The sequence below is a fragment of the Mustela nigripes genome, chromosome 4, assembly GCF_022355385.1.
Source record: "Mustela nigripes isolate SB6536 chromosome 4, MUSNIG.SB6536, whole genome shotgun sequence".
Taxonomy (NCBI): domain Eukaryota; kingdom Metazoa; phylum Chordata; class Mammalia; order Carnivora; family Mustelidae; genus Mustela; species Mustela nigripes.
In genome coordinates, this window is record NC_081560.1 from 73,033,593 (window position 1) to 73,055,244 (window position 21,652).

Consider the following 21,652-nt stretch of genomic DNA (forward strand, 5'->3'; position numbering starts at 1 on the left):
GGGCACCTGGATGACTCAATGGGTTAAAGCCTCTGCCCTCCGCTCAGGTCATGATCTCAGGGTCCTGAGATTGAGCCCCGCATCGGACTCTCTTCTCAGCGGGGAGCCTGCTTCCCCCTCTCTCTCTGCCTGCTTCTCTTCCTACTTGTGATCTCTGTCTCTATCAAATAAATAAATAAAATCTTTAAAATATTTCCAGGACTTAGTATAATTGTTGGATAAGCCTAATGCTACAAAAATTTAAATCAAGTTATATGAATGATTTCTTTTACTTAGAGGTATGTATCAATTACAGTTACGATATTTACTAATGTGTCTGACTTTAAATGAAATCTCAGTTTTCTTTAAAACAACAGTAAACATGTGAAAATCACAGGAAACAAGATATATATTTTTATTTCTTTTCTTTAATTAATTTTATTTATTTTTTCTATGAATATATTGAGAGTTCAATTGAAACATGTAAATTAGAATTTTGATAGGTATCACTCACCTTCACTCTCACACCATTCTAGAAATGCAAGGACTCGAGCATTTCCCTGACACAACATATACTCTTCGGTTAAAAAAGGAGCCACTGATGACAAAGTGGCAATTGCATGCAGTTGTAATTCTTCATACTGTGCTGCAGACCACTCCATTATCTTGTGTTTCTCAGGCTTTTTAACATAGGTAAACAAAGCCAAGATAACTTTGCCGTCAATTAACAGCTATGAGGAAGGGGAAAAACTACTTTGTTAGAAACATAATTAAAACTATTTTATTTAATCTAAGAAAATTAAAGATTTCCAATGTGATGTTTTATTAGGGTCATTTAAAAAAAAAAATTTCCTTCCTAAAGATGCCCAATCTACATTAAGTACCAAAACCAAAACAAAACAAAAACAAAAACAACAACAAGTTGGCTATGATCCCCTTATCTCAGATATGTACTCTCTAGATGACAATAATATAAATAAGTGTTAATTTTTTTTTGTCTACGCGTATATATATAATTTGACTCCTGCTTATGATCAAACCAAAGAAGCAGAAAATTTGGGGCAAATAAACTGCTGAAGTTTCTCTCTTCCCTTCATTTTTGAAAAAGAAACATTTCACAGACTCAATGGTACACTATAAAAGTGTAATTTTTCCAAAATAATGACTGTGGCTAATTTTTAAGCAGTTGTAATAGAACTTATACAAAAATTCTAGTCAATCGATGCCACTCAGGTCACAAGCCATACTTATAATTATATGCTTAGAATTTTAAAATTGTGCTGAATCCATGATTTCAATAAAATAGAAAAATGCATAGCTATTATGACAATGTACTAGTCCACAGGGAATGAAGGCAAGATTTAGAATGGAGGAAGCAGGACTAAGAACAACAGCTAGTTTTAGCCTTACTATAAATATTAAGTGGATAATGTTTTCAAAATATTCCATGAACCACAAATAACAGTACACAAATTCATTATCACTACAATTACTGGGCCACAAACAAATGACAAAAAAAAAATTAGTTGATTCCACTGCTCACACAGTGCTTTAAGAAGCTCACCATATTCTTTATGCCATTTGACTCTGAAATCCACTAAAGTGGTTTTTAAACTGTCATGTACATTTTGTCTCCAGAGAGATTTTAATAGATAATACTTCACTGTACTAAAAAACCATATTTTATGTAATTATATTCTATTTGGCATTTCAGAAAATGCATTTAGATTCTATAGAGTATATAATTTTGATATCATTAATAAAGTTATAACTGTAGAAACAAAGACAATTTTTTTCCTTCTCTGAACATATTTTAGTGTATATATATGTGTGTGTTCCTCAAAGTGGTATTACCAAAAAAATCTGAGCTCTCTTAGCTCTCTTAACCCTTATAATAATTCCATGAGATAGGTGTTATCCTCATTTTGAAATTAAGATATCTGGGATTGGGGCACCTGGGTGACTCAGTTGGTTAAGTATCTGCCTTCAGCTCAGGTCATGATCCCAGGAGCCATGCCTCAGGCTCCCTGCTCAGTGGGAAGCCTGCTTCTCCCTCTCCCTCTGCTGCTGCTCTGCCTACTTGTGCTCTCCCCTCTCTCTCAAATAAATAAATAAAACATTTTTAAAAATCTGGGTTTTACAGAAACTAAACAGCTTATTCAGGATCACATTGCTGAAAAATGATAGCACTGCATTCCACCTGACTAAAGCTTTAACCACAGTATGGTCAGAGGTAGCCTATTAGGCTAGATGGGCCTATATGGATTTTCTTTCATATTATGTTTTCTTATCCTGGAGATCTAAATACATAAATAAATTTCTAATGTTCTCCTGCCTTTTTTGGTTTATATGGTTTAAATTTGGTAAATTCACTGTTTATTTAACCAGATAAGCAGAAGAAATTTTGATAAGATGAAATTCTGACCAGAGTTACTTTCTATGGTAAACATATGGGTTGATGAAAGATTTGCAATCATGACTTTTTTTAAAAATTATTTTTATTTTTTATAAGCATATATTTTTATCCCCAGGGGTACAGGTCTGTGAATCGCCAGGTTTACACACTTCACAGCACTCACCAAAGCACATACCCTCCCCAATGTCCATAACCCCACCCCCCTTCTCCCAACCTCCCTCCCCCCAGCAATCCTGTTTGTTTTGTGAGATTAAGAGTCACTTATGGTTTGTCTCCCTGATATGACGAAGTGGTGATGCAATCATGACTTTTAAGAAAGTTATACTACAAAGTGAGACACACTAGCTTTAATTTTGGTTATTATTATTTTTTTTACCTGTATAGTAGGTAAATCTTTACATAAGATCACAATTATATTGAATAGCAATTTCTTCAATTCAAAATCTTCATAGGAATTAGAAAGCTTAAGACCTTTCACCAAAGGATTTTGACTTTTAACTGTGAGGGGGAAAAAAAGAAAATAAAAGTAAAAGATAAAGTAATGTTTAAGACTCATCAAGATAATTATAGGTTGAAAGTTTTATGGTTTTTACCTTCTGTAAAGGTTGCAAATAGTATCAAATCCCTGGTAAAGCCACATTCCTAATATAAATACATAGAAGAATGATTGAATTAGATGGAAATTACAGATGCTTATATTTACCTAATATTTAATCATCTTTATCAGATTCCCCTTGTCATTCATTTGAATTCATAAAGTACTAATAATAGAAAGGGATGAAAGCAGGAAACATATAGCCAGATAAACTTGTAATTTATTTAATATAAACTTCTGTTGGTTCTAAGAAGTATTTTTATATTATTCTATGAGTATATTTTAAGATGCTGACTAAAATTTGGTAATTACCCAAAATGTGTTAATACTACAAATTACTGAGGCGCCTGGGTGGCTCAGTGGGTTAAAGCGTCTGCCTTCAGATCGGGTCATGATCCCAGAGTCCTAGGATGGAGACCCACATCGGGCTCTCTGCTCAGCAGGGAGCCTGCTTTCTTCTCTCTCTCTCTGCCTGCCTCTCTGCCTGCTTGTGATCTCTGTCAAATAAATAAATTAAATCTTAAAAAAAAAAAGACTACAAATTACTTTTCTAATTCATTATCGTATTATACCTTTAAGTGACAAAATAAGGGCAAAAGATACAGTTATTTTCAGCAGCTTTTCTTCTTAAACAGCCCCCCTCCCACCTTGACCCCAACCACTCTCATTATATGGTTTCATCAGGTCTAATGGGTTCTACTTAACATAAAAAACCCTGAAGAATAACCAGAATTGCAAACATTTCAGCATGAGAGAACACATTTCTGCCACAGATATCCTAGCTAGACTTTGTAATTCGGGAGAGTTTAGTGGGGCAAGTCCCTAGGTTTTTGAGCTTGCAGTGTTACAGTGCTACTGCTTTAGGATCCATATGGTTTCTTTAAATGTGAAGATGTTATTTGACTCATAAAATTCACCTGAATGCTTGCAAGGATGCTAATGAGAATTTATTAACTAAGCAGGAGCCTCCAAAGACACATATAGGTTTACCCATGCATTGCAGTCTTGACTAGAAAGCTAGGTAGGATTGTTGCCCCCATTTACACATTATAAGTTCTATCTGAACCACTGATATGGCATTGAACCCTTCATTCACAAATTTCCTTTATTTTTATTTATTTATTTTTTAAGATTTTATTTATTTATTTGACAGACAGAGATCACAAGTAGGCAGAGAGGCAGGCAGAGAGAGAGAGAGAGCGCGAGAGAAGCAGGCTCCCCACTGAGCAGAGAGCCCGATGCGGGGCTCGATCCCAGGAGCTTGGGATCATGACCTGAGCTGAAGGCAGAGGCTTTAACCCATTGAGCCACCCAGGCGCCCCTCACCAATTTCCTTTAAATACAACTTAGAAAGTTTATGGCTATATGGATATCATTGCCAAAGAGCTCTACTCTGGGATGTCAATCATTCAGTGATTTTTACACTATAAAATATGCCAAGGCTCAGCTTCTGGGATGGCAGAGTAGCTCCCATAAGAAATATTCCTGAAGGTAACAATTATAAACTCGGAACAAAATATAAAAACAACTGTCTTGTGATGAAAACCAAGCAGTTACTGGAGGGGAGTCAGAACTGTCAAGATGGAGATGGCACTGCATGGGTTTCCCTTTTGTTAAAAAAAAGGCATTTAGACAGAGGCCAGGACCTAGTCCACACCTTGTGTAGATCCTGCAACTCAGAGTAAAGCTGTTATCTTAGTGGTTTGAATATTCAGAGGGCAGAGGTACTCTCAGGGCAACTACTGCTACTGGAAAGTGAAGGGGGAAATCCCATAAAAGAGAGAAAGGGAACTTCAACTTCTGTGTATAAGCTCCCAAACGTCTGGCTAATGCCTGATTCATGCCAGGGCAGAGAATACTCAAGCATCCTAGGTAAGGCTAAAAGAAATGAACTGAGATTTGACCTGCCATTCGTCATAGGGATGAGTAGCCTAACTAAATGCCCATGAATACAAAAGAATAAATACTTTTCAGAGGAGTACACCAGAATCCACAGTAAAAAGGCTCAGAATAAACAGAAAGACAGGAACTCTCAGCAGAGAAATAGAAACTATAAAAAGGAAACAAAAATTTAAAAACTAAAAAAGACAACATCTAGAATAAAAATGCACTGGATGGGATTAATAATAAATAATGGAATGAAGATGACAGGGGAAAAAAGTCAGTGAATTTAGTTGTATAGACCAATACAAATTATTTAATCTGAAGAATAGAGAGAAAAATGATTGAAAAAAGAGAACACGCCTCACAACAAACATGCATGTAATCTGAATTACAGAAGGGGAGAGAGAGAGAGAATGGGGCTGATAAAATACTTATAGAATATGATCAAAAAAATTTCCAAATTTAGTCAGTTTACATACTCAGGAAGCCCTATGAATGAATCTTAAGCAGGATAAAAACAAAGAAAATCACATCTTGGCACATAATAGTAAAACTGATGGAAACCAAAGGTAGAGTGAAAATCTTAAAAAATAGCCAGAAAGCAAAATGATACATTGTCCATGGGGAAACAAATTGAAAAAACAAATACTTCTGATCAGAAACATGAAGCCAGAAGACAGCGGAATGGTATCTTCAAGTGGTAAAATATAAAAGTGTTCAAATTAGAATTCAATATTCTGAAACTTCAATAATTAGGCTGAATTAAAGATGTATTGAGATAAAAGAAAGTAAGAGAATTTGTTCCCAGCAGCTAGCAGATCTGCATCATAAGAAATGGGAAAGGAAATTCTTTAGGTGAAAGAGAAATGGTTCCAGATATAAACTCATATCACCAGCAAGGAAAGAAACACATCATACATAGCAAATATGTAAGCAAATTATAAAATATGAAGAGAATCTCAAGTTTACAAAAGAACTGGCAGAGAATTGGCAGAACTACTGGTGGCCATAATGAAATTACAAAATATCTTGCTATCACAAGTTCATAAATATTACAACATTGTTTAGGAATCCTTCCCCCCGTTCAAGCTATTTCCACAACTAAAATTCATGCAATTTGACTCATACTTACGATCATTGGTGTTCCAGGATTTTGAGCTATAATTGTAGTGATTACTAATATATCATTTCTAAGCTGACGATCATAATGACTAAAACCTCTCATAAACAGATTTTTAAATACTTCCTTCAAAGCCCTGGAAAGTAAAATCAGATCTTTAAAACCATATTTCCGTGTAAATGCTACTTAAGTGTCTATCAACAGAATTCCCTTTTTATATCATACTATTCATTTTGAAGTATTTTTGATCTTTTCTACATTTCTAAATCTGCCATAGGAGTCAAGTCTCTATCAGATAAGAATCCATCCATCCAAATCTATACCTGTGGGCAAAGTAACTGCTAAACTACTTAAAGGCTTTTCTTTGTTCTTAAGATTAAAAAGTCCTACCCCCTTACCAAGGCTTATCAAGCCTTTCATGTTATGGTCCCTGCTAACACTGTTAGCTTCATCTCTCACTATTCTATTTTCTACTCTCAATATATTCAGTACCTTCCAGGGTTTGTTTGTTTTTTTTTTTTTGCCAAATTCTATTTTCACTTCTGTTCCCCTGTCTAGGATGCTCTCTGAATGCAAAACTCTTCTGTGTTGCCAGTTCGTATTTATCATTCAGATACCAAATTAGGGTTCATCAGGAAGTATTTATTAACTCTCCAAGTCTGGGTCAGGTTCTATGGACATTTGTTGGTTTGGGCATTTGCTGGTTTGCTTCCTAGCACTCATTTGCCCTTCTTCTTCATCTTTTTTAAAAAGATTTTATTTTTTTAAGTAATCTGTACACCCAGTGTGGGGCTTGAACTCATAACCCCAAGGTCAAGAGTTGAATGCTCTTCTGATTGAGAAAGCCTGGTGCCCCTTGCTTGCCCTTCTTATGATAACAGTACCCTTATTTTTATTTAGGCATTTACCCCTTTGGTCTTGCTAAGATGCTCTGAGCTTCCTTTTAGCCAGAGCATTTCTCTGTCACTAGTAATTCAATCTGGAATGGTATATGGCCAACCCAGACCACTCAGGACCAATAGGGACTCAAATAATTTTCTTTGGCCTTTCAGAAGAGCAAGTCTTCTCTTCTGCTTGATTTGGGGTTGTGATTGTGTGAACCTCAACTTGTTAGGTCTCACTATGTGGATCTTGGGAATAAAGCTAACACAGTGGAAGACTGTAGAGGGATGATGAAGGCCCACATCCTGTTATTTGCTGTGCACATGAAACCAGTTTTATCCTTGACCTTGTAGTTATATAAGCCCATAAATATCCTATGTGATTTAAATCCGTTGGATTGGGTATGCTGAATCACTCTTTTCTAGAGAACATGTAGCACTGTGATAGTCTATTTCATAGCATTAGTTGTCTGTTTACTTGTCTATCTCCTAATAACAATGTAAATTCCATGAAAGCAGAGATCGTGTCTGCATTGCTTTCTTTTGTAGTTCTATGGCCCAATACTGAAGTTGGTATAGAGCAGACAATAATTATTTGATGAATAAATGGATAAGTTACTTGAAGACTCACTTATATTTTATTGCTAATGCTTACTGCAATATCTGGAAGAGAGTAAGTGTTTAAAAATAGGTTATTGGGGACACCAGGGTGGCTCAGTGGGTTAAACCACAGCCTTTGGCTTGTGCCATGATCCCAGGGTCCTGGGATTGAGTCCCACATCAGGCTCCTTGCCCCATAGGGAGCCTGCTCTCTTTGCCTCTGCCTGCTTGGGTGTTCTTTCTCTCTCTCTGACAAATAAATAAATAAAATCTTTAAAAAAATAGGTTACTGAATGAGCAAATGAAATAGTTCTTTTAAATGTCTAATGTATTTTATACTTATTCAAAGATATAATTTAGCTTAGTTAATAAGCTACTTTAAAAGCTTTCCAAATAGGAAAAACAAAAACCAAAAAAACAGCTTGCTATTGCAAAGATGCATTTACACCACAACATAAAAATGATGTTGGACATCACTCAAAATGGACAGGACTCAAAAGCCTAATTGAACACAAATTCAAACAAAGATGTTAGTTATGTTACTGGCTATCATTTTAAGGTTAAAAAACATTCCTATCTAACCACTTACTTACAGCAAACATTCCAAGTTACTAAGTTGTTGTATGGTTTCTTCTTTTGGAGATTTTTCCAATAAATTCCAAAGTATTTCTGAAGAACGAAACAGAAGCTGTCCAGAGGGGTCTGGGTCATTGAGGTGAGCACAAATTTCTTTGGCTGCTTGTGCTTTCAGCATTAAAGTGCAATTAACTTCTGAAAATAAAATTTAGAAATTATTTATGTTGTACAGTCTTGACACCATTGGAAAGAAACAAAAATAGCTGAGAATGAACTATCTAAAGTTAATAATATACAAACCAGAAGTTGAGAGATGTTGGAGAGCTTTAAGTACCCAAAGTTTCTCAACAAGTTGATTTTCAAGTAAGGTCAATGATTCGACCATTGTTTTTGCCAATCCACTGACCTCAGCCATCTTAATCTTGTATGATGAATTTGCTTGCTGGTAACCTAACAACAATTAGTTAATAAATATGTACAGTTTTCTCACATTGTAACCATCTATGTTCAGACAAAGGAATGAGTAATATTATTAAACAATTGCAATAAAAACTTAAAAAATAGTTTGGCATTTTGAAATTGTATAGCACAGGGATAGACAAAATTTTTCTATAAAAGGCCAAATAATGAGTCAATTTTGAATTGATTCATTAAAGTTAATATATATTATATTAAATTTAAGGTCAAATTTAATTTTATATATATATATATATATATATATATATATATATATATATATATGATGTATGTGCTCCTTATAAAGGTCAAGGATTTAATTATTTTTTCGGAGTCTTCTAGCAGAACAGACAATATCTGAAGAGTAATTGGGCGGAGTCATCATAAACATTTTCCAAGAATACTGACTCATCAAGACCCCTGGCTCAGGGGCATAAGTGACTTAATGGAGACACCTATTGTTTCTGAAAGGCTGAGAAGTCAGGTGTACCTGACCACAATCTTCAATAAAAACCACAGGCCCCCAAGCAAAGTCAAGACTCACTCTTCTTTCCTTTCTAAGTCTTCTGCTCTGTCCATATCTACACTCTCTCTATGTCTTCAATATACTCTGCTCTCACTTCGACTTGGCTTGTGTTTGATTCCTATCCTGCACAGAGCCAAGGACCCTTTCGGCCAGTCCTATGGGAACCCTTCTGGGTCCTTGGAGCTAGCCAGCTTGCATCAATACCACTGTGTCTTTCCAAGTTCAAAGAGAATGAGAAAGAATATTATTTTACAGACATAAGTTATTACTAAAAGACTATTGAAAACTTCACCTGTAATATGCTTCTTTGGTGGTTCTGCATGATAAAAGTCAATAATACACTTACAAATTTGTATCCTCAATTCAGAATTTGGTATTTTCATCAATTCACCTGCCAGAAAGAGAAATGAATGCTATTTAATAACACTGTCATGTTTACTTGCAAATTTAAATATGTTAGTAGTAAGATTAAAAATATCCTTACTAGAAGTTCAAACTGGACCATGTAATTTTATTTTTTTATTTTTGAATTTTTTTAGAGATTTTATTTATTTGACAGACAGAGATCAAAAGTGGGCAGAGAGGCAGGCACAGAGAGAGAGGGGGGAAGCAGGCTCCCCACTGAGCAAAGAGACTGATGTGGGGCTCAATCCCAGGACCCTGGGATCATGACCTGTGCCAAAGGCAGAGGCTTTAACCCACTGAGCCACCCAGGCACCCCAGGACAATGTAATTTTATACATGCACACATGCATACGTAAAATATCTTGGATCTATCATTATAACATTGGCCCCTCAATCAATTCAGCCTCTCCTTCTCAAGAAGAAAAAAATGGTAGTTAATAACATAAATGCTGGAACCAGACTGTTTAAGATTAAATAATGGCTCTGCCACTTACTACCTACATAAACTTGTGTCACTTTTCTCATCTATAAAATGTGTATAACAATAGTTACTATTTTAAAGATTGTTGTGGGAATTAATATGAAAAAATGCTGAGAATAGTGTCTGGCATATAGTAAGTTACTATTATTATTTCTGGCAAGATATGGGTTAACATATTTCTCTTTAACTAAAGAATCAGTAATTTGTTGCCCCTAATAATGCATCCTTTGCTTAGAGAAGTTCTAAGTGAGCTCTGCTTTTCAATTTGCTAATAGAATGGAAAACAAAGAGTTTCTGGGCAATCTTTGCCCTACCTGTAATAGTTTCATGTTCAAGTTATCTTGGTGGAGATGAAGGATTGGGAGGGTTCCTTTTAAGGCATATCTAAATTATTTCTGAACTGGCTTCAGCCTATACTTCAGAATGGTTTGTTCTTGCTCTGATCAACTACAAGTTATCCCTAAGAGAAGCCAAAAATGATCCATGGAATTCTGGAAATGTTCTGTGTTCTCTGCATGCCTGGGACAACTGGAGTTGGGAAAATCAGCTTCAGGGCTGAACCAGATGCGGGGGAATTCTGTGAGGGAAACAGATAATGTTCCTGAAACACTCCTGTTTTGCATTAGGACTTGCATAATGTTCACCTCTGGAAATGATCAGTGAGTAGGGATGCAAATGGACAGGAGGAAGTACATAGGAGAACCTCACCCTTGCTTTAGGAGAATCTGTCTGCAAAAGATACCACTAAAAGAGAAGAAAAAAAGAAGACCGTTTCAAGATGATTCCCCTCCCCCCTTTTTAAAAAATACTTCCTTTCATGTTGAAAAATCACTATGTTTTAGGAAAATTCAGTCAACAGGAACAACTAAAATTTTCCAACAAAACTAAACAAATGTCTAAATGTATGGGAAATTGTAAGTTTTCTCATCTGCTTCCCCACCCTTTTAGTTCTTGTAAATTTAGGTCATTTCTCACAGTATCTGTTTTATAATGTCAGGACAGAGTGCCAACTTTTCCCTCATACATTTCCAAAATCCTACTCTTTTTTTTTTTTTTTAAGATTTTATTTATTTATTTGACACCGAGAGAGAGAGAGAGAGAGAGAGAGAGAGAGATAGATCACCAGTAGGCTGAGAGGCAGGCAGAAAGAGAGAGAGTGAGGGGGGAGTATGCTCCCTGCTGAGCAGAGAACCCAATGTGGGGCTCCATCCCAGGACCCTGAGATCATGACCTGAGCTGAAGGCAGAGGCTTAACCCTCTGAGCCACGCAGGTGCCCCCAAAATCCTACTCTTGAATCAGAAATAACTATCACTTTAGAGAAAAGTTAATATGATCAACCACTATTAAGTAGAAACTGGAAGTTATTAGTAAAAATGAACAGCTTTTGTTAAACCCATTATAATCTATAGTGTTATTTTAGTTTAAACTCACGTTGCCAGCAATCAAAAAACAAGGGATAGGATAGTAGCACTTGCAGTCAACAATGAGTATGAAGGGAGCTCATTTTAAGCTAAGAGTTCATATTTACTTCAAGTTTCTAAGGCAGGCAAGCTGTTCTTCAGTAGAGAGCAGACTGACACAGTAAGAAAGAGCATGTATTTATCATGCAAATGCCCACCAACACTCTTAGAGGCAACTTTTAAAAATAGTAAGGGCAACAGAACAATTTTTAAATGTTATCAACGAAAACGACATCTTTTATCTGTTCATATTATCATGTCCTCTTTAGGGTTGGCTTCCCAGTGTAAATTTTGATGCTAGGGATTCACAGAATTAAATTTTCCCATTAGTTCAGCCCACTTGTTCCTTGCAGTCATCTTATCTTATAGCCCATGTTTATTCTGATTTCCTTGGCATCTTTATCCACTCTAGCCCATAATAATTTCTCCCAGAATATCTACCATTGAAGACTATGAAACTTATATAGATATAAAAGGATTAGTATTTCACCATTTTATGATTTTTATTTACAATTCTAGATTATTTAACAGATAATTTGGATCTCAGTGCTTCTAGCAACTAATTAGATTCTAGCAATTATTAAAGTTTAATGTTGAAAACATTTTTGTGATTATTGAGAGGTACATATACTTCTGATTTACAAAAAAGTTAAATATTTCAACAAACTAAATAACATCAAGACAAATAAGCATCTGCCAGTCCTTCAATTAAGGAACACAGAATCTTATTGGTATCATAAAATGCCTCAGTAGAAAACAATGCAAAAATTATCATCAAGCATACTATGACTAATTCCCAACCAGAAACAAGAAAAGAACCTGCATATGAAAGAGTACTCTTAAGACTTAATGACTAAAACATTTCTTTCTTGTCAGTAGGGCCTGCCATATGCTATACCTCTCTACCTGAAGAAATCTTAACTTACCCAGAAGCGCGATTGAATTAGCAGTATCTTCAGCATATGTTATTTCATCTGATACTTTCTTTTTCAAAAATGGCAAGCTTCAATAAGAATGAAGAATGCAGGAGTTATATTTAATTAAGTCCTTAACTGAACCATCATTTGCATCTCTCCCATCCCCCTCCCCTCCAGCAACCCTCAGTTTGTTTCCTGAGATTAAGAGTCTGTTAAGGTTTGTCTCCCTCTGTGGTTTCCTCGTTTCATTTTTTCCCTCACTTCCCCTATGCTCCTCTGTCTTGTTTCTCAAATTCCTCATATCAGTGAGATCTCTATAGGACTTTTAATTCATGTTTTTCAAGAAAAAAATTTCAAGATATTTCAAGGGCTAGCTATGAAATAGCTAGTGTTTTGTGTGTTTGTTAGAATTTTTCATTTGAAACCAATAACTTATTGTTATCCAGCTCCTTGTTGGATCTCTAAAGTGAAGAACTCTTAAATTACTTCTTCTGGTCCTCAAACTTTTTTCTTTTCTACCAAAGGAAACAATCTAAAAGATAAAGCATTAGAAGAGCTTTCCTCTCAAAAGGTTATGAAAATCATACACATTAAACTTCTGATGTAGTGAGAAAACATACTACACAGAAGCCAAAACAGGAAGACTAGGTTTTATTTTTTATTTTCAATGTTTTTACCCCCAAAAATGTCTTGAGAAGGGGATCAAGTGAGGGTGAGGTGTGGAGAAATACATGATGATGAGAGCATAAATTAGGAAAGGAGAAAAAAATTAAATAATGTGAATAATTATGAAATATGAGGGAAAGTAAGGAGTACAATTGAAAGTCTGTCACTTTATGTAAGGAAACATTCAATCACAGCTTTTATAGAAAACCAGTTCTTGGTAGAGCTCCTTGCTGGCATTGCTCAAAGTCATGCTTATAGGCCTGGTATTCTAGGACTTTGAGAGCCTTGAAATTTGAAATGATAACAATATAATCTCACATCAATATAATAGTAATTTCCAGTTAGTACATAAAAATTCCTTAAAAGCACCAGAGCAATAATTTATTTCTTTCTTTTTCACAGTCTGTATTAAAAGCTAAGGCATGGTAAAGGCATCTGATTAGTTATTTTTGATTATTTTGTTCAGATAGCAAAAAAATTAAGTGTATATGGGGCACCTGGGTGGCTCAGTGGGTTAAGCCTCTGCCTTCAGCTCAGGTCATGATTTCAGGGTCCTGGGATCAAGCCCTGCATCGGGCTCTCTGCTCAGCAGGGAACCTACTTCCCTCTCTCTCTCTTTCTGCCTGCCTCTCTGCCTACTTGTGATCTCTCTCTGTCAAATAAATAAATAAAATCTTTAAAAAAATTAAGTGTATATAGTTATAAAATTTTTAAATATTATTGCTACAAAATGTAAAACAGTAAAAAGTACCATATGTATGTAGTCCTAATAGTATTATTTGTATGCTAAAAGAAACATGCTATTTAAAAAATTAAATTGGTAGAAAGATTTAGAAGTTTAAACTAATGGAAATGTTTATACCTACTTTAAGAAATCTCCTCTACTCCATTATATTGAAAACTAAAAATGGGTATTTTAATATATATTTGGATTACTTACTATGTGGCAGCAAAGAAGCTGACGATATTACTAGTTCCCCCAAATGGTTGGAGAAACAATAGTATGGAGGATAGGGTATATTAATTTTATAATGCTGACCTCTAATTAACATAAAAATATATACCAAAAATGACTGGTGACATTTTATTCTTCATTCAAATTTGAAAAATCAATAAAACATGAGTCAGAACTTAATATGCCTTGGAGAATCAAGTTTTGTAAAGAGGGAAAAAAAACTAGACTGAAACTACTTAGAAGTGTTCATAAATTTTCTCAAAAATTCTCCTAAAAAAAAATCACAATTTCTTGCTTTTACCTCACATTTATTATTCACTTGAGAACTACTTAAAATGACAAACATTTTAATATACTTATAGTTTAATCTCTTGTGGCTAGCTATCTTGGACTACAGTAAAACTGACTGCCTTTGAAATATTGACTGGAATCAAGTGATCAGGTGAGGTTTTCTGAGTTATTACTTTACTATACCATACTGTATATCTTTGTAATACAAAATAAAACATAATAAAATACTGCATGCTAATGTAAAGTCAGTTAAAGAAAAATAACTTACCCACATAATTGTAGGATATTAAATGCAGATTCTATAAAGTGGGGCTGGTTTTCAATTTTTTCTGCACACAGATTCAAAATTTTAAATATTTGTGCTAAATCCCTTAGGGGCTTTAATATTTTTAGTTAAGAAATAAAATTAAGATGAAAAATTACCATATTCTATACAGACTTCTATCAAGAAAGTCTATAGAATTCCATCTATTTTATTAAATGTGGTTGACAATGTTTTAATTATACTAATTTTGAACCCTAAATAGGAAAAATTAGAACCATATTTGTCTCGGGATCATTATTCAATTTTTGCCTCAGTAACCTCTTTTCAAAATATTGTTTTCTCTTTCCTCATATCTTTAGAATTTGATTACAAACTATTATATCATGGATTCAGCAGATCACTAACTATTGGCAATAAGTAATAACACATTGAAAAACGTTAATCTTTCAACTTTCCCCCACTCACTTACAAAACATACACTGCTCCAGAATAAACAACCCAAACCTACTTTACTTTATTTTATTAACTTTATTCAGATGCATTTTCTTGCTTTTAAGGTATAAATTGAGATTTTATTTCATTTAAAACTAGTATAAAAGCAAAATTTACCTCTTCTAAATCTTGAAATAAAGAACCTTTTTTCTATTTAAAAAACCCACTGGTACATAAACACATTTCACAAATTTTCTTTTACAGCCAAGGAAACATGATAGTTGTGACATACTTCTTTGGTTGAATCCTATCACTTCTAGTCTCTTTCTAGGACCTTTTTAGGAGAAGATGGGGAATCTGGATATATTGGAAGTACAAACCTCTGTTAACTACCCATGGAAGTGACCAAGATACTTCTCAAATTTATTTTTGCTTTATGTTTTATCATATATAAAGGCAGCCTAAGAAGGGCCATCAGAAATAGAACCATTTGGGGACACTTGGACAGCTCAGTCAGTTAACCAAGTCCAGCTCTTGATCTCTATTCTCAGGGTTATGAGTTCAAGCTCCAGTGTGGAGTCTACTTAAAGAAAAAAAAAAAAAATAGAGCCATTTGCCACCAAATCTCTAATGTGAAGAAGTAAAAAATGATGGAGGTGTTGAAGTATCAGGGTAAGATAAGGAAAGAAATCACTTGCTAGTGGACTTTTTTGGCTACCAATAAATAATGCTCAACATCCACAAACCCTCAGGTAACTGATAGGCATAACAAATCCATATAAAAGAAGGTTAAAATAAGGCAAGGAAAGAATTAAAATAAAAATTTAAGGCACATTTCCCTGAATGGGATCCTTAAGATGTTTGAAATACTGAAACAACCTAATATTAGAGACTTCCATCTTCTTTAGAAAACTTCTGGAGGTTGTGGAGATCAATACTACTGAAGGGGTGCTCTATAGACCACTGCCAGTTCTGAAATTCTCTGTTACCAGTCCGTGGTAAGATGACTACAGAAAGTGAGAGTTTTCTGTGACAACTGTATTGCCTTCTGTAATAGCTAAGTTATATGCAAAGCTTGTAATCACCACCACCACCACCACCACCACCCATAAACTGGTTCTTAAGCACAGATAGTTTTGGATTGCACTGGTTTCAATATGCTCTGATCAGGTGGTATGTACAGTGGGGGATAACATATTCATATACTATTGTACTGGTTATCATGCACTTGCATGTACATTAGCTCATTTAGTCTTCCTAACCACCTCATGGGTGCTGTTATCTCCATCTTATAAGGGTGGAGAAGTTAAGAAGTTTATCAACATTACTACAAGACTTTGACTTGGTCCTCCTAACTAGGTCCACTATATCTCTGAGTCTATAAAAACTGCCATTATCCACATAGAATTAAGTACATTAATCTGTTTCTTCAATTTTATATTCTGAAAAACAAAAAGTATAATTTTGTGAAAAACACAAAATATTAGATATTTTCTGTGGTAGACAGAATAATGGCCTGCCCAAAGATGTCCACAGCCTAAGACCCAGGACTAGTGAATATGTTACCTTACATAGCAAAGGGACTTTTCAGATATGATTAATTTAAAAATCTTCAGAGGGGAAAGTTATCCCAGATTGTCCAGATAGGCCCACAGTTAATCAGAGGGATCCTACCTGGGGAAGAGAGAGCCAGGAGAGGATCAGAGAAGATGTGACCACAGAAGCTGAGGTGAGAGTGGTACTACTTTATGGGGCCATGAGCCAAGGAATGCCAGCCACCTTAGAAGCTGGGAAAAGCAAGGACAGAGATTCACCTCGAAAGTTTTCAGAAGGAAACCAGCCCTACCAACATCTTGACCTTAGCTCAGTGATGCTGACTTTGGACTTCTGACCTCCAGAACTGTAAGACAAAATTTTGTGGCACTACGTTTGTGGTAATTTGTTACAGCAGTAAGAGGAAAATAATACAGTTTCTAATAAAATTCTCTCATTTCAGGATAAATGAAACAAACATACATATTTATGTAAAGGATACAAGTCCGTTCTGATAACACTGCACCAGTTTCTTGACAGAGTTAAGTTGTTTTTCTTCTAAATCATCCTAAAACAAGTTATCTATTTTAGTACTTTTGTGTCATTAAGTCTGTTGAGATTTTAAAAATTTTCTTTAATATAAAAAGAAAGTAGTCATTAAAATTATCAAGTAATTCTTAAATTACTATGTTATAATGTAAGCATCATGTTTCCTGAAATAGTGAAGGTAAAAATAAATGTATCATTTACATTTGATTGGGAAACTGAGAATCAAAACTAAGTTAATATAAAAGCAGCATTTGTTTCCAGAAACAATATTAACGATACTTGAATTTGCTGAGCATTTTTCTATGCCATGCTCCATATATATGTACTATAGATACATGTTATTTCATTAATTTTTAAAACAACCCTTTAGGAAGGTACCATTACTATATTTCTTTTCCAGAATAGGAAACTCAAGCTGAAACACTAATTTGTCCAAAATCACCTAGCTAATAAGTGAAAATGTTAAAAGTCAAATTTGACAATCTGACTGCAGAAATTGTATTTTTAGCCTCTAAATTATGCACAAACATCTTCCGCCAATTAAAACAAAACAAAACTCAATACAGTGATGTGTTTGTTTGTTTGTTGTTTACATAACTGACTCTGTCCTTCTAAAGTTCTTAAATCCTTCGTGAGAAGCTGTGGCATTTTTAATATATTTTTTGGTCTACTCTTATTTAACAACTAGTAGGAGCTCTATGTGGTTGAGTTTTCCTTTTTTAAAATGCAGGTATACTCCAAATTAAAAATAACTTTTATAACAAACACAGCCAGCAAGAAATACATTATTTTTATTGTCCTTTTTTTCTGTGTTAAAATGTAGAAACTAAAAGATGTTAAAACAGTAAATAAATTTTTGTGCCTACTAATCACTAGACATTGTTTGGTTTTGATTGGCTCTACCGCAATCAACCCATTTTCCAGAAGTAGGCAATCTTAATCCTGTAGTAATTTTATACTGTGTTAGCTTTTAGGCACTCTGTTGATTCTTGGGTAATGTCAGGAGAGTGTGGCGTGTGAGCATGCATTAAATGCATTTATTATCTTTTCTCCCAATGCCTAAACTCTCCACTTTGAATCTTATATCTGAAATCATTTCATCTCCATTCCATTTAGTATAAGATTCCTCTCAAAATAGATTACTTATGAGTATGTATGAGTGTTTGTGTGTGTGTATCTCCAGATTTCATAGCAGAAAATTTTAAGTAGCACCTCACGATATGCTTTTTCTACCCTTGCTCCCCACATCCTACTTGTTAATAAGCAATTAATAAAGGCTAGAAGAATCTTCCTCTGCCTTATGATTCCTTCTGTTTATAGCCACCATTGATTTTCCCATCCCACAAACCCAAATCTAATCTCCTCCTCCAGCCTCCCTATCAGTTTAAATACATTCATACTAACTTATTTAAACAGTCCTTGAATATAAGACACTATTTGAAATGTTTTCAACAACAACAACAACAAAAAAAGAAACAAGACTTATTTTGGGGAAATACATGTTACCTTTCAGGGAATTATAGTTTATAAGCGATATAGCAGGGAAATTTTCTCTAAAAGCTTACTTTATCAGTCTCTTCAAGGAGGTTGATGACACGATTGAGGTCCATGGTCTTGAAAGCACCCTAAAAATACACACACCTCTTAGAATTTGGGTCATGAGAATCAAGAAATCACATCAAACACACTATTTTTATATGATATTGCTTGGCAACTTAAAAATATCTTATGATAAAAAGAGAGTGAGGGGAAGAGGATGATGGAGGGATGGGCAAAATGGGGGAAGGGAAGTGAGAGATACAGACTTCCATTTATGGAATGAATATCATAGGGATGAAAGGTACAAACAAAATAGGAAATATAGTCAATAGCATAGTGTCTGGCGATGGATGGGAGCTGCACTTGTGGTGACTGCAGCCCAACTACAGATTTGTGGAATGACTATGTTGTATATCTGAAACAAATGTAACATTATATGTCAATTATATTTCAATTTACATAAAAGGGGAGAATGAAAGCTTATAAGAGTAATAAATTTTGGAGTTCAAAACAAAACCTCTTGAATTCCAGTATTATCTTATAATCTTACTATCTTTAATTTTATTAGTCCTGAAAGGCCCAAGAAAGCATCTGGAATAATAGCACTTGCATGCTTTGGAAAGTGAAATGACCTGGTACATAGTTATTACACATCCCAACCATGCAAATTACATTGGGTTTGCCTAGGCAGATATACATAAGACTTGCTTCTAAACTATAGGTAGGAGGTTACCTTCCCAAACAAGTTATCCCCTCTCCTCAGTTGGTACCAGCATTCTTAGAGGCATCCACATTAGAAAACAGAATGTTGGGGCTCCTGGGTGGCTCAACTGTTAAGCATCTGCTTCCAACTCAGACTCAGGTCATGATCCTGGAGTCTGGGGATCCAGCGCCCTATGGGGATCCCTGCTCAGCAGGGAGTCTGTTTCTCCCTCCCCTACTGTGCCCCTTGCTTGTATGCACTCTCTCAAATAAATGAATATAATCTTAAAAAAAAAAAAGAAAAGAAAATGAAAACAGAATGTCCAAGCTCTATAGATTTTATATCTTAAATATTTCTTGAGCCCATGCCATCTTACTGATTTATTCAATTTTCATCTCTCACTGAGGAAGACTCTCTGCTGTTCTCCCTGCCTCTACTCTTACACACTTCAACATGGTCTTCTACTCTACGGTCTGGATAATAAAATTCCAGTCTGAACATAACCCACCTAAATCATTCAATGACGCTCCCCATTAATGCCCTTCACCTCTCCTCTATTTTCATTTGTTGTGATAATCCTATTCCTCTCCTTTGTTAACTCCCACATGTGCTTCACAACTCAGCTCAAGCGTTGCCTCCCCAAGGGATAAAAAAGGATAGAACAAATGTCCTTCCTTTGTGCTCCCACAGCACCCTAAGTGCACACCCATCACAGTTCCCATCATAGTTCTAAAATGATTTGCATGTTTATCCCCCCACCACACCCTGCCCCCAAATGCACCTGAAGACAAAGACCTTTTCTTTGGCATCCTCAGCACCAAAAACTGGGCCTGGCATATAAAGTTATTTGTAGATAAGTGAAGAAGGAAACAGAAGGTGCTATCATCCCAAATTTAAGTACTTAAACGAAAAATTTTTGAATATTATTTTCTCTTTGTTTACATGAATAAATGCATGTATTTAAATACTATTTTCTTTTTTTGTTTACATGTGTAAATATGTAAGTTCACTTAGTGTTAACACCATTGTATTTTATGATTTTTAAATCTATAATACATACCTTTCCACATTTCTATATAGATATCATCCCATTGCCTCTTAAATCTAGAATTTTCTAGGTATTCTAATTTTAATTCTGTAGAATAAGTAACTGGGTGAGTTAATTTACTCAAAATGATTTTTACTATTTAACAATAGGGGCGCCTGGGTGGCTCAGTGGGTTAAGCCGCTGCCTTCGGCTCAGGTCATGATCTCAGGGTCCTGGGATTGAGTCCCGCATCGGTCTCTCTGCTCTGCAGGGAGCCTGCTTCCTCCTCTCCCAATCTCTGCCTGACTGTCTGCCTGCTTGTGATCTCTGTCTGTCAAATAAATAAATAAAATCTTTAATTAAAAAAAAAAGATTAACAATAAAAATGATTTAATAAATAGTGATCTAAACCTGGTATTATGGTTATCTTTAAAAACTGTTACATTTTACTGTTAACTTGTTTAAATGATTAAATTTACTGTTACCAAAAAATTCGATGAATACAATTTTGCCTTCCAAGATTTGGGGCTTTAACAGTGCCATCTCCCACTACCTCAGTTGTCTTCTTTTTTCTTCTTGGGTTCTCTGAGAAATATATATAGTGAGTTTTTATTTTCAGATTTTCTGCGATATTGGCTTTGCAGACTGGAAAGCATATTGAAATGAGAAGTCAAAGCAAAATTTTCTTTTTGCCCATAGTGTCAGAATTATTCTCCCTAAATGAGCAGGTATAACTTTTATTAAAAAAGAGTAGTAAAGGTTAGAGCAAAGATTCCTCTTAGATTTCTGTTGCATTATTACTTAATGCTACTCTGTGTTTTACTTGGTTGGCATGTATTATATTTTTAAGATTTCTCCTTCACTCCCTCCGTTAGTCTATTTCTTTTTCCACAAATACTTATAAGCAGCTTCTATGTTTCAGAAACTGTGCTAGTATGGGGAACAACACTGTTCTGACCTCAAGCAGCTTCAGTCTGGCATGGAATAAAAGTAATACAGATAACATGCTACAAAATGCTCCACGAAGGCACAGGACAGCTTTCAGCAGAAGTAATTTGCATGCAGAGGTAAGATGGAGTAGGATTTGTGCGAGAACTGAAGGTTTGAGAGATGGAGATGGGGGATAGCATGTGTGAGGGCCTGGAGGCAAGAGAAAATAAGGCATTGAGATGATGGAGAGAAGCAAACTAGGTTGGAGAAGACAGTGCAGGGAATAATGGCTACAAATGATGTTAATTAGGTAAGGAGAGGTCAAATTGATGTAAGGATAGAAACAAAGGCAAAAGAAAACTTAAATGTCCTTACTACTTACAGCCCATTCAAAAGTCCTCGAAACAGGCAGAGTGACATTCCTCTAGGGACTCAGCTGCCTCAATGTTAATACTTTGCTAAGGG

The 21,652-nt window shown here is 35.1% G+C and overlaps 1 protein-coding gene across 8 annotated transcripts in view; it reads right to left on the reverse strand.

The window, feature by feature from the left end:
- CFAP69 (cilia and flagella associated protein 69) overlaps positions 1 to 21,652 on the reverse strand; it is a 52,100-nt gene that overhangs the window by 21,973 nt on the left and 8,475 nt on the right. For 4 of the 8 annotated variants that reach the window (XM_059396888.1, XM_059396891.1, XM_059396887.1 and 1 more), the window contains 11 exons: positions 18,554 to 18,613; positions 16,942 to 17,007; positions 14,478 to 14,587; positions 12,307 to 12,383; positions 9,326 to 9,424; positions 8,352 to 8,501; positions 8,069 to 8,246; positions 6,007 to 6,130; positions 2,989 to 3,037; positions 2,772 to 2,893; positions 494 to 710 (listed from right to left, as the gene is read on the reverse strand). In XM_059396888.1, coding sequence (XP_059252871.1) covers positions 494 to 710; positions 2,772 to 2,893; positions 2,989 to 3,037; positions 6,007 to 6,130; positions 8,069 to 8,246; positions 8,352 to 8,501; positions 9,326 to 9,424; positions 12,307 to 12,383; positions 14,478 to 14,587; positions 16,942 to 17,007; positions 18,554 to 18,613 — 1,252 coding nt within the window. Of the gene's footprint in view, positions 1 to 493; positions 711 to 2,771; positions 2,894 to 2,988; positions 3,038 to 6,006; positions 6,131 to 8,068; positions 8,247 to 8,351; positions 8,502 to 9,325; positions 9,425 to 12,306; positions 12,384 to 14,477; positions 14,588 to 16,720; positions 16,807 to 16,941; positions 17,008 to 18,553; positions 18,614 to 21,652 lie in introns of those variants that run through there. The other 4 variants (XM_059396890.1, XM_059396889.1, XM_059396893.1 and 1 more) reach the window with 3 other exon arrangements.